Below are 14,212 nucleotides of genomic sequence, written 5' to 3'. Positions count from 1 at the left end.
GGGTCGAACACGTTCTCGAGCACCGATGGGGCTCGAGCCAACGGGATTCAGGATATGTCAGGAGTATCAAAAGTTTGATATCCAATAGCTGATGATTAATAGATCAATGTGTTCCAGTGGTAAAGCCATCGCTTGATGAGCGTTCGGTCTAGGATCGCTGGTGGACCCATTGGGCTATTTCTCGTTCCAGCCAGTGCTCCACAACTGGTGTAACAAAGGCCGTGATATGTATTATCCTGTCTGTGGGATAGTGCATATAAAAGATCCCTTGCTGCTAATCGAAAAGAGTAGCCCATGAAGTGCCGACAGCGGGTTTCCTCTCTCAATATCTGTGTGGTCCTTAATCATATGTGTGACGCCATATAACCGTAAAATACAATGTGTTGACTGCGTCGTTAAATAAAACATTCCATTCATCAGAATTATCAAATGTGTGATTAATTAGTCAATGTGCTCTAGTGGTGTCTTTGAACAAAACAATCTTTAACATAATGTAATAAATTGTAGGTGATTTTATTATCAGCCTTGTGGATGGTCTTAGTAACAAAATACTCGTAAACAGCAGTCTATGTGGCGCAATTCGTCTGTCGTAATTACGACTATACGACTCATAAATTATTCATTAGCCATTTCTTAGAAAACGGGGGCGGGACGTAGCCCAGTGGTAGAGCACTCGCCCGTAGATGGGACTATCTGATTATTCCTTGTCTCAGCCAAAGCTCCACAAATAGTGTACCAAACGCCGTGGTATGTACTACCCTGTCCGTGGGATGGTGTATATCCCTTGCTGGTAATCGAGGAGTTTTATGGCGTAGCGGCAGCAGGTTTCCTCTTTCTCTCATTATATCAACTATTTGGTCCCACGCCATATATCCGTAATTAAAAAAGGTGCTGAATGCGTTGTTTAATAAAACCCTTCGTTCTTAAAATATGTACTATGCAAACAATATTAGTTTTGATGTTGTTACATACAATCGTAAAGTTGAAATCGATCGTGGTTACGTGACGTCAAGTGCTTCTAGGCCTCTTAACTTAAGTGCACTGTGTATGCGTCATTAGGTGGGGTAAAGGTTACGTCTTAAAAGGTTATCGCTAGAAAGAGAAAACAGCTTGTGTAAGGTAGGGAAGATAGTATTAAAGTATTTCAAAACAAATTATTTTCCATATTGTGTTTTTACTGACACGACAAAAACTTTTTTTTTTCTTCTGGAGTAGGACAAAATGGTAAACAGTTTAGAAACTGAAATGAATAATAGTAATAATTTTGAATATTTTTATTATTTGTTTGTTGTATGATTTTCCTGTTTGTTGTAACTTTGTTTGTTTTTTTTGTTGTTGTTGTTGTTTTAATTTGGCTTGTGTTGTTTTGAAGGTTTTGGGGTGTTTCTTTTGTGTGTGTGGTTGTTGTTGGGTTGTTTTTTTGTTTTGTTTTTGTTTGTTTGTTTTTTTTTTTTTTTTTTTTTTTTTTTTTTTAATGCAATGTATTGTATATCATTAAGTGTATACGACAGACAGATAATGAAAACACTATATTTGTGGTGGTTAATCAGTAATATTAATTTGGAGGTTTTATTACGATGCGTCCCCATTTAAATCACTGTTGTGTCATATATAGTAATAGCCATATGTTGCGCTGTTTGTTTCTCGGCTGGGGGAAGGATGGGGTGGAGGAAAAAAAAACCTTTTATTTATTGACCTATGAAATCACAATTTATTTTACTGTAATGGCGAAAGACAGCAAACACCCCTCTACCGTTATAACGGCGAGGAGAGTGGGCGGGTGGGCAACGGCAACAAGAAACACACACAATACCTTTCTTTTGTAAGTTTTACAACACTGCAGGATACACCTGAACCCGTATTTATATATATATATATATATATATTATATTTGGTTTTTTTTAAAGACGCACTCAACACATTTTATTTACGGTTATATGGCATCAGACATATGGTTAAGGACTACACAGATATTGAGGGAAAAAACACGCTGTCGCCACTTCATGGGCTAGCAGCATGGGATATTTTATATGCACCACCCAACAGACAGGATAGTACATACCACAGCCTTTGTTATACCAGCTTTGGAGCATTGGCTAGAACGAGAAATAGCCCAATAGGCCCACCGACTGGAAATTCTGGACCTAAGCTTCCATAAAGTCTTGATACTTTTAAAGAGACTATCCTGAGTTTGTTGCCAAATAAATAATCGAATAAATAAAATAAATAAAATAAATAAATAAATAAAAAAAATCATGTAGATGGGCCTTAAAGGGACATTCCTGAGTTTACAGCAATTTTTAAGATGTTATTGACTAATAGAGACTTTTTGACGATTGTAATTACATATCAAATATATTTTTCTGCATAAAATATTAGTGGCTGTATATTAAACGCGTTTTTGATTGTTCTAATATTTGTACTAGGTTAAATTTCATTTTATTTCCTAAAAAAAGATTTTTGTCGTACGTACGAAATTATTTGAAGACAAAATCCAGTTTGGGCTTCTTACAAATATTAAGACAACCAGAAACACATTGAATATACAGACACTGATATTCTAAACAAGAAAATATATTTAATATGTAAATCTAATCGTAGAAATATTTTATTAGTTGGAAACATCTTACAATGCAGCAAACTCGGGAATGTCCCTTTTAGACTGCATAAGCAAGACCAAGACAAAACCAGTCAACTACACACGATATAATAGTCATTTTATTATCAATCTGTACCCAGATGTAATCAGATATGTCAACGTTAGCATGACATACAAACCATGAGTGAATACGTTTAAAAAAAAACCCAATACCTATACGTACATACCAAAATACCACATTCCCGACAATTCATGCATTGTCTACAGGATATTCAAAGCAAAGCAGATTCGCGACAAATAAAACACACTGTCTACATGATATTCAAAACAGCAGGGTCAGTGCTTATAAAACTTTTAGAGTCCAGTCTCAATCTCTAATGACGTCACACGCATACAATCTGTATGGCGTTGTCATGACGTTAGTGTCTCAGACTCTATTAGAGTCTCAAGTCTAGACTCTAAAAGTTTTACAAATACCAGGCCAGATGTCCGACAATTCAGGCAATGTCTACAGGATATCCAAACCAAAGCAGATTCGCTACAAATAAGGCACTGTCTACAGAATATTCACAGCAAAGCAGATTCGCGACACATAGGCACTGTCTACAGGATATTCAAAACAACGCAAAGTAGATCCCCCACAATTCAGGCAATGTCTACAGAATATTCAAAGCAAAGCAGATTCGCTACAAATAAGGCACCGTCTACAGGATATTCAAAACAGCAGATGTCCGACAATTCAGGCAATGTCTACAGGATATTCAAAACAAAGCAGAGTAGATCCCCCACAGTCATGGTACTGTCCACAGAATATTCCGGCATTGTCTTCACGATGTTCTGCACAATTCAGATTTATAAGATTTGCAGAGTCAACAAAAATGTTGAATACTAGTAACATGTGGCAATCTGCAACTGACGTCATTGTCCGCGAAAAAGTACGGACAACGCGCGGATCCCTGGACAAGGATGCTTTAAGGATGATGTTCGCTTTTCCTGGCTAGCAGCCTAGGGTCGTGATCCACGCCTGTCATGAACTTATTCCTTAATTTCCTCGTCTTCCTCTTTATCATTATAGTATGCTCCAGCAGCCAGTCGGATGCCAATATTCCTTCAATACTCGGTCGGTTGTATCGGTTAAACTGCAGACACTGTCTTATTAAGCGATGAAGCTCTGCAATATATATTATCATAATATAATTGATGCTAGAGAGAACGACTATTTTGTTGAAGGTGCTGCGTAGGATTAATAGAATCTATTACCGCTGTGAGGTATAGATACGGCAATTCCAACCAGAGGGACAAAATGTTTTTTTTGTGAGGTTTACCGAGGCCCTTACAAAAACATTTTGTCTCGAGGGTTGGAATTTCCTTTTCTATACCCCACAAGCGGTGATTGATTCTTTTTCTTACCCATTTAATTACAGTAACAAAACATTAATTTTGTAAGCTACGGTTTGTTTATGGTAGAACGATTCATAAATATTTCACCTACAAATCATACGCGGATAAATATTGTCCACATTATGCAACGACATAAAAATGTAACAACTTACCAATAAATATAAAGTTGAAAAAAAACCCTGTTAAAAATATTAATTTGTTTAAATATTTTAAAAACAATGATACAACGTTAAATGGCAAACAGAATTGTGAAAAAAACATGAGTTATGACGTCAATCATCGTAAACCTTTCTTGCCCAATGGACAGGGTTATCCAGCTTTTGCACGGTGCTAGAAAAATCTGTCTGACCCTAGGGCTAGATAAATCTGTCCGACCCGAGGGCTAGACGATTTCTACATACGCATGACGTCATAACTCATGTTTTACAACGATTGACGTCATAACTCATGGTTTTTAAAATTCTGTTTGCCATTTTACGTTGTATCATTGTTTTAAAAATATTTAAACAAATTAATATTTTCAACTTTATATTTATTGGTAAGTTGAACATTACATATTTATGTCGTTGCATAAGGTGGACTATATTTTTCCGCGTATGATTAAATGAGTTGGCAGGTGAAATGTATACGAATCGTTCTACAATAAACAGACCGTAGCTTACAAAATTAATGTTTTGTTACTGTTATTAAATGGGCAAGAAAAAGAATCAATCACCGTTGTATGGTATAGATAAGGCAATTCCAACCCTCGGGACAAAAAGTTTTTGTCCCTCGGGTTGGAATAGCCTTATCTATACCTCACAATGGTGATAGATTCTATTAGTCCAGTGAGCAAGAATATTCGATGTTACCGAAAACCGCGCTTTCATGTATAAACGTTTCTTCACCACCCTTGTAATCCCAATAACCCGTAAAGTATTTCGGCCAATCACAGCATTTGATTCTCTTAAATCTGACATGTTTGCATGGGCGTTCGGATCCTGTACAGAACCCGCGAATGTCTTGCCGGGACCGTAAAAATTGTAACCTCCCAAAATAGGGACTGACCTCAGTGATTATTTCGACGAGACAAAATATTTTAAGTATGTTACATCCCAGTTGTCAAAAAGAGAGACAGACAGACATACAGACACACAGACACACACACACACACACACACACACACACACACACACACTATCCGTAGCATTCTCGCCCCCAAATTATTTTGCCAACACTCTCAACTCAAATCCTGGAGGACACATTGCCATGTATCCCAGACCCAACACGCTAACATGGTATGGTAAAAATGAATATTTTTTTTTTCTAGTCAATATATAATTTTATATTTACAATTATTTTACAAATGACCATTAAAAATCAAATGTCTTGCTCTTAACATAGTTTATAAAACTGTATGTATGATAATTGGTGTATTTGTACTACTTGTGAAAAATATCACGCATAAATCGAACCGCGAATAAATCGAACCATGGACCAAAAGCCGAAAAGCAACCGAAAATAAAAAAACCGAACCGTCCCATCCCTAGTGATATATCAAAGTTGTATTAATTGATTTTCCCGCCAAATATATTTATGAATTTTTGCTTTCAAACATAAAGTTTATACCTTCAGCTATATGCTTATAAAACATTACAACCTAGGAAACATTTTGTTTTCAAAATCTTGATTAGCGATATTTTTGGTAATTTAAAAATCGATTAACAACTACTGTTAAATGTTTTAAAATTGTGTAGCGATCTCTGAAAATTACGTAGCGAATCGCGACGCGATACTGAACAAATATTTCCTGCAACCAAACAATTCCATTTAAAAGTATAAAAAACATATATTTCAGGGGTGAATTTCAGAGTGTGTCCCACGCATTAACTGGTGACGTCACTGTTTTATGCTTACACATTCAACATACAAAGATTTCCCCCATAATTCTTTGCAGACAACTGACAAAGAAACAAAGATGGTGAGCATGCTATATTTAGCCACAACTTATTCGGGGAAACCCCTCTTGGCGTCCTGTACAAGACATTTAAAAATTATTATTCTTGAGTTAATCATGGACAGATTATGCGTGAGATCGAATAATTTGTAGTTATTTATCAAAAATAAATGTGAAAAAACTAAATATTATAGTTTCAACTTTGACATAGGACTTTTAACGGGATTGCCCTGAGTTTGCAGTCATTGTAAGATGTCTAACGGAGCCATTTTCGCGACTAAAATGACATGTTAAAGGAAACATGACACGAGACCATATTATAGCTCATTTTAAAAGAAAAATGATATAAAAATAATATACAAATAACTTTATAACAATAAAATACGTGTAGTTAACTTAAAATGAAGAAATTACGCTAACCAGTATCAAAGTACGATTTATGCATATTTCTTCGTGAGCGTTCGGAAAAAAAGGGAAGTGACGTCAGAGCCGCTGTACTCTTCCATTGTTGTTAACTGTTTATATATGGAGTAAGGGGCTTACGATCTTTTCAGTCCAACAGTGCCGTACTGCGCGGCCTTCGGGTGTAAAAATAAACAGTTTAAACGATCGGGATTGTCTTTTTATGGTTTTCCAAAGGATTGTATCCGAAGAAAGACGCGTGTATTTTATCGCAAAAGAAAAGATAGGACACCAGCACTGCATAGTACTTTGGTGTCCGCCTAATTACAGCCCGGAGCCCGAACGTTACCCGGAGACAAAAACAGTATTCGGTTGCGAATGCCGAGGTGTACATTGTACATATTTGGCACAAAGATACACCTCAGCATGATGTATTTATATATGTTAAAACAAAAATGTAGAATTTTTTATTTATTTATTTTTTTGGAAAAAAAAAAGATTTTTCATGTTAGGGCTGTAGGCCTACATAACAAAATCTGTATTCACCGTCCGAAGAAGGAAACGTCAATAAGTAATTAAATATGGCATATACAAACATGGGATTTGGCATGAGGATACATCTCAGTACGATGTATTTAAATATGTTTTTAAAAAACGTGTAGAAAACAATAATAATTTTAAATAATGTTTTTAATCTTCGGGCGGAATACGTTACAAAAACGTTCCTCGTCGCCCGAAGCCCCAAAGCAACACGAAGTTCAATACAAAAAACCCAACTACTGTCGGTGTCGAAATAACTATTATGTTTCATCCACGAGCTGACTTGAGAATCGGAGTGTTGTTTTAGTTAATTGGTCCTTTCTTTCCGTGGCCTGCACATGTGATTCCTGATTGGCAGGTGTATATTGCAGGGTATCGACCAGGTAAGTGATTACCACGGTCTAGACATGCGTACAAAATACGTGCCAGTTTTTTTAAGATTACAGGGTATTGTGGCGTAACCTGTCGCGACTATAGTACAATGTTAATGGACATTATCAGCCGCCCTGCTTCATTACTGTAAATAATGCTGTAAAACCCTTGATTAAGTAGACTTTCCCATCTAAAATTACAAAACTGACCAATTACGTAGTACCAAAGAAAAGAAAATTATCACTTGGGTATCGTGAGTGAACGTTTTTACTCTAACGCACCCTACCAATAGGCCTAATAATATGCTACTTTTTTTTATGAGAGAAAAATACTATAACCCCATTTCGTTCTATTGATGCAAATAGAAATATATTTAGTTTAAAAGTTGATTATACTCTCAAGTCATTTATGTTGTTTTACAAGCCAGGTTAATGAAAGTGAAGCGCCTTGTCGTAAATTAGAGCGTTTGTTTACACTGTGCATACAGATTTCATTATGTACAGCCCGAACATAAAAAATGCGATATTTTCTAAAAAACCCAAAAATGTTTGTCCTACATTTATATTTTTTACATATTTAAATACATCATATCGAGGTGTATCTTTATGCTAAATATGAACAGTATACACCTCGGCATTAGCATCCGAGTTTTGGTTTTGTCTCCGGGTTACTTTCGGGCTCCGGGCTGTAAATTGGTCGACCGGTCTGGTCTGGCACCATCAGTTTCTCCACCCTCCGACTCGCTATCCGTTTTTTCTTCAGTATCACTGTTGTAAGTAAATGTGTGTCTTTCTTCATTTACTAACAGCTCATATTGATACGGCAAAACGTTTTGCGAACGAACACTCATTGTTTTGGTAAGCTGTGCAAGTCTTAGATTCTTTATGAGTGGTACGGACTAATGCTTTTAAGTGTAAGGCTTCAGATCAAGCGACGCGTCTCTGACGTCAGGGACCTCGTGATTGCCCTGCTCATTAAAGATCGGCAATTTCCGCTAAGAGCTCGTATCTGGGGTTCTTTTATGGAGATATTTTAAGTAATTAATTTTTTATAATATTTTTTTTTAGGTGATTCAATTTATAATTAATTGTACATGGTTGGTGCCAAATATGGTTTACGTGACATGTTTCCTTTAAATACATTTTCTTGTTTAGAATACCAGTCTCTGAAGTCTCCTCTATTAGAAATTAGCGAGAAAAATTAGGCAGAGTTACGTCCCCTAACTTCTCTCCTGTTCTATCGCGTTCCGGTTAATACAAGAATAGCGGATGACCACAGTTGTTTGTGAATCCTCAATTTGAGATTTATGCATGCCAGCCTCTGGCATCATAAATGTCCCCACCTATACTTTAAAAATAAAGAATGAAACAGGTAAAAATTAAGTTGCTGAAATTGCGTTTTGTTATAACTGACCATGTGTTAAATATAAGAGATGAATCTAGCGAGGTGTCACCAACCCTGAATGTTTTGGTTTTCTTGCATGGAAATTTGGAATTTTTTTGAAAAGCTGCAAACTCACCTCACATTAATTATCATAATTTCATTTAAACATACAAACACACCTACAGTTTCATTGAATTGTGTGTGACAGTAACATGGGTTGTAATATTTAGATAATAGAAACACATGTTTATAGTGCATCCCACGGGGAATTTTTTTTTTTCATACTATGGAATTTACTACAAGTTGTTTATTTCTGAGCCGCTTGTTTTCTAAATTACGCACAAAAATAGTATATTTTTGTTATTTTTATTTTTTCGTCAAACCAAACTTAAATTATTTACAAAAACAACATTTTTGTAGGAGGATGGGACAGACTATATGTAATATTCCAATCAGAACAGTCCCCTTCCCAACGTGCTATATTATATTTGGGGGGTTTTCAATGTATTTCCGGGAACGCATGATCCGACCCCTCCCCTAAAAACACCACTAGCCAGTCCTGACTTCCTCTACAATTTCCTGCACACGTGCCTGTTTCACTAAATATTTTGTTTGCTGCAAATTAATTAGGCCTATATACATTGCATTATAAAGTGTACATTTTACTGTAATAACATCTAAATATATAATTTATAAAAACATCTACCTATAGTAACAGTACTTGTTTTGTTTACATCAAACTATTTTTGTAAACATATTTATGTTAGTCTTGCATGCCGATTATTTAACGTTAAATTAAAAAATGAAGACATTGTGGTATACATGATTATAAGCGTAAGTGGCAGGCAAAAAAAAAAAAACCTAATATTTTAAAAATAAACACCCCTCAACAATTTTACCTCCCCCCACCAAAGAAAACACTAGTAACAACAACAAATATGCCCCCCAAATAAACAATAACCTACAAAACAAGCCCACACACCAGTACACACGCACAACCAAAAACATAACCCAGACGAACACGCATGTTTTAAAAAAGGTTTTTATCTATGTACATATACCAGTGGCGTAGGAAGGTGGCAATGCGGGGGCGGGGGGCGCATACACGCACGCACACACACAAACAGATATATATATATATATATATATATATATATATATATATATATCAGTAGTGTAGGAAGGTGCCAAAAAGGGGGGGGGGGGCAAATTTTTATATTTACACACTTTTACACTATTATAAAGCACAATATCTGAATATATATATATATATATACTAATGGTTGTGCATACTATTAATAATTGCAGGTAGATAGTCGATCGTAACTATTAAATTACATATGAAATTGTGTCCGTTACATTATGTCCGTTAGGCCTACAACTTGTCTGACAATGACTGGACTCGCTGTTCCGATTTGTTTGCGTATTTTCAACAATAATGCATCTATTTGCATCGTCAGTATTCATTTAAATTTAGTATACGTCATGATGTACGATTTGTTACCTGTGTTTATTCCAGTGAAAAATATGTGCATGTTTGCTCCCGAAACTGTCTTTATTACCGAGTTAGAAAGTATAAACATTATCGTGAGGCGAGGAAGTGGATTTCTGTATCGTTAGTTTCATTATTATATTAAAGTGCCGTTTTAACGAGTCAATTAACAATAAGCCACTTTTTCTTGTAAGTATTTCTGTTGAGCACAAAACAAATTGTACATTTTATTTTCTGTAAAAGGAGATTACACACACTCTGACAAACAATAATAGTAATAGAAAACTTTATTAAATATCAAAAAATAAAAGAACAAGTTGTCGACAACTCCACAATTCAATAGTAACAAAGGGCCTTTGTTGCAACCGACTAGACCGTGAACGCGCCGGAAATAATTTAGTGGCTGAATGGGACCACTTAGCGCTGTGCACTTAGTATGTTTCTAATAGAGGCTATATATCAAGTGTATTTGTGGTCGTATGCTAAAGTGTGTAGCAGTCATTGGTCATTTAACTTCGTATATATATATATATATATATATATATATATATATATATATATATAGTGTCGTTCGTAACAAATTAATGGAAGGGAAAATTCGGTTTGGACTACAGTGAACATTATGACGACAACAAACACCTAGTTTATTAGAGACACTGTTATTCTCAACAAGAAATTATCTTTAACTTATAATTTGAGTCACCAAAAAGGCTCTGTTAGTCATAAACCCAGGGCAGTCCCTTTAAATTTATATCAACAGCAACGATAACTTTCTGTCACAAATGAACGAAAGTAAATGAAACATCTTGAAAAAATAAAATAATGCAAATTTATTTTTCAAAAAATAATAGCCGAATATACTTTAAATTCATATTGGGTACGTTCAAATTCATGTTGGGTACGTTCAAATTCATGTTGGGTACGTTCAAATTCATATTGGGTACGTTCAAATTCATGTTGGGTACGTTCAAATTCATGTTGGGTACGTTCAATAGTTTAACGGACGTATATACGGAATACGGAAGGGGTGTGGGATCAATATTAACGATAATATTTTGACGACGGAAGGCGCGTGTCAAACACCTCCACTCATACCCCCACTCCCGTCTTAAAGCGAATTTATTTTCAATATATCTTTCGAGAGAGCATAACCCGAACCCCCTATAAACTTAGCTTGCCACCACCTAGAGTAGGGTATTATTTATTTCATATAATATGATTTAGAAAATATATACTATTAGAATATTATATTCTGGTGGGTCTGTAATTGAATAAAAACGGTGTAAACGTATGTTTTAGTTTGATTAAAAAAGAAAAGTCGATTATATCGATATAATGGTGCATATACCAATAATCGTATCGCAGGCAGAAATAGTGTGTTCTTTCGATATATCGATTGATCGTCACATCCCAAGTATAATGGCCATGACTTTTACCACTTCAGTGACAACACACACAAACTGGCTACTCTCGTTCCAAAACAACATGTATTATATATAACGCTTGAAATTGTGTTATAGGAAACCAACAAATGTAATGCAATATGTTTGTAAGAAACCTCCCTGCGCCCACCTGACATCCTCGTCCTCTGCCGCCAATAAAGCTGGTCTGACCCATGGCACTAACTAACGACCGCCGGTAGTATTGGAGTATAGTAGGCGGTTATAATTGCCTCTTAACAAATGCCAGATGTAACTACTGAACACTCTCCGAAGGGGTTAGACTAAGCCCACAGGTAAAGTTTATGAGAAATGACAGGTGTGTGGCACCTATCGCGGCTGGAGAGAGACAAGGACTGGGATGTGGAGGTGGACAGCGAAAGAAGTTGAAAGCTAGGAGGAGCCGCCAGATCGGGAAGAAACGAGATGGAAGTCAAAGGAGTGAAAGAAAAGGGGGCAGTGGGATAAAAAAAAAAATAATAATAATAATAATAATTTAAATGTTTGTAAAATAGTTTCTAAATGGGTTATTTTCGATCAAATTATTCAAATTTTATATATGTAAAGTTTCTTTAGGACGTCAGTTTACATAGAAACCTACCACGAGATAGCCCTCCAGTGAATGATAGCTGCGCGTGCACGAAGTCTTCAGCATTCATGATGTCGTCCTCGTCGTGGAAAGGGATGGTGCCGATTACCAGCGAAAACAACACGATTCCAAGAGACCACACTGTCGCATCCTCGGCGTGATAGCGATTGAGCTCAATATATTCTGGGGGACTAAAAATTCGAGAACCTGTGGGCAAAAGAAAGAAAGAAGATTGAGTGAAACAGGCTCCTGGGCTCGCGCTTATAAAACTTTCAGAGTCCATGAGCCTATTTTACTAAATATTGTAACCTTAGGTTTACGTGCAAAACTTACACCTGTCGTACGTCTACCTCTACGTCTACGTCTACGTGTACGTGTACGTGTACGTGTACGTTTACTCCATTTCACGAAGCCGGTCGTAGAAATACTACTAAGTTACTTTGCACGTAAATTCATATCTGTTTTCTTTTGCAACTCATTTAGCAGAAATTTGACATCTATAGCTGATTATTAATAAATCAACGTGCTCTAGTACTGTCGTTAAAAAACCCAAACTTATAACTTTTAAAAGAAAGAACGAATAAACTTTATAAAGTTTGGAAATCACCGTTTCCGGTATACCAACATATGGTTGTACTTTATCAAATAAAATCCTATAAGCGATAATGTTAACCTATGTAGTTAAAGATACTATATATGGGCCAATTCCCTATATTTGGACAAGTCGATGTGCAGTTTCAAATTATGGTGATTTTAATTCATGTTTTACAACAAAATAGTAGATATACTGCAAAAAGGGGCTGAATAAAAACAATGTCATGTTCATCCCTTGGATCCGCAACTAAAATGTCACCACGTCATGAATGAGTTCATTATTTGTGTAGGCAATATGCAAGATGACGTTTGGGTGGTTTTTAAAATTCAACTTAATATTTTCTCTACAATTTAGAAATAAAATATATCTCCATACGCAATTGACTGTCTGCTCAACTGACTATTATTTTGATAGGGGTGAAAGTTGACTGGACAAAAAAAAAACCCCGAAAAACCCCAAACCACATGCCAGAAGAAAACGCCTGCAAAACCCCCCAAAGAAACAAAACCAAACATCAAAGAAAAAAAAGAAAGAAGCAAAATATAAAAGCAAAAATACAACAACAACAAATACCCACCAACCCACCCACCCACCAACACCACCACCAAACACATACTAGCACACACACACACACACACACACACACACACACACACACACACACACACACACACACACACACACACACACACAAAACCAATTAAAGTATCTAAAGTCATGCAATCGAAAAAACCCAAAACCCCCAACACAACACAACATAATAATAAAAAGATAAAAACAAAAGTTTTCTTTTACCTAGAGGTTCTTTGTAGGCCGTGCTTCTGAGCAGCATGGCCGACCCGAAGTCGATGATCCGTATGACTCCCTTGTCGTCCAGCAACACGTTCTCCAGCTTGAGGTCGCGGTGGAAGATGCCAGTCTTGTGGATCCCGCTAACCGCCTGCACGATCTGGTAGAAGTAGTCCTTTGCCGTCTCCTCCGGCGGCACTCCGTTCTCCGTGATGTACTCGTGCAGGTCGATCGCTCCTTCGGGTCTCTCCGTGACGATCACGAAATCGTCGGCCCGTGGGTAGTAGTCGATCATCAGGATGACGCCCGTGACGCGCTGCAGCAAGTGCAGGGCGTACACCTCCATGGGGACTTGAGCCCCGCGCAGCTGAAACCATTCATTTCAACTTATTTTTCGTGCTTATGTCCAATTAAGGTTCAGGCACGCTGTCCTGGGCACACACACCTCAGCTATCTGGGCTGTCTGTCCAGGACAGTGGGTTAGCTGTTAGTTGGTTAGTGACCAGTGAAAGGGAAGAGGGTGTAGTGGCCTTACACCTACCCATTGAACCCTTAAGAACTCGCTCTGGATGGGAGCGGGTACCGGGCTGCGAACCCTGTACCTACCAGCCACTAGTCCGATGGCTTAACCACTGCGCCACCGCGGCCGGTAGTTGAAATCAAACATGTCAGTGC

At 36.9% G+C, this 14,212-nt stretch overlaps 1 protein-coding gene across 1 annotated transcript in view; it reads right to left on the bottom strand.

The window, feature by feature from the left end:
• Positions 1–2,703: 2,703 nt before the first annotated feature.
• Positions 2,704–14,212, bottom strand: part of LOC121382186 (serine/threonine-protein kinase pim-1-like) — a 42,380-nt gene continuing 30,871 nt past the window's right edge. Inside the window, exons 5-7 of the mRNA XM_041511712.1 lie at positions 13,544–13,904; positions 12,166–12,360; positions 2,704–3,770 (exon numbers count right to left, since the gene is read on the bottom strand). Coding sequence (XP_041367646.1) covers positions 3,571–3,770; positions 12,166–12,360; positions 13,544–13,904 — 756 coding nt within the window. The 3' untranslated portion in view covers positions 2,704–3,570. The remainder of the gene's footprint in view (positions 3,771–12,165; positions 12,361–13,543; positions 13,905–14,212) is intronic.

This window comes from Gigantopelta aegis, chromosome 2 (genome assembly GCF_016097555.1).
Source record: "Gigantopelta aegis isolate Gae_Host chromosome 2, Gae_host_genome, whole genome shotgun sequence".
Classification (NCBI taxonomy): domain Eukaryota; kingdom Metazoa; phylum Mollusca; class Gastropoda; order Neomphalida; family Peltospiridae; genus Gigantopelta; species Gigantopelta aegis.
This window is presented reverse-complemented; position numbering and strand designations above follow the sequence as displayed.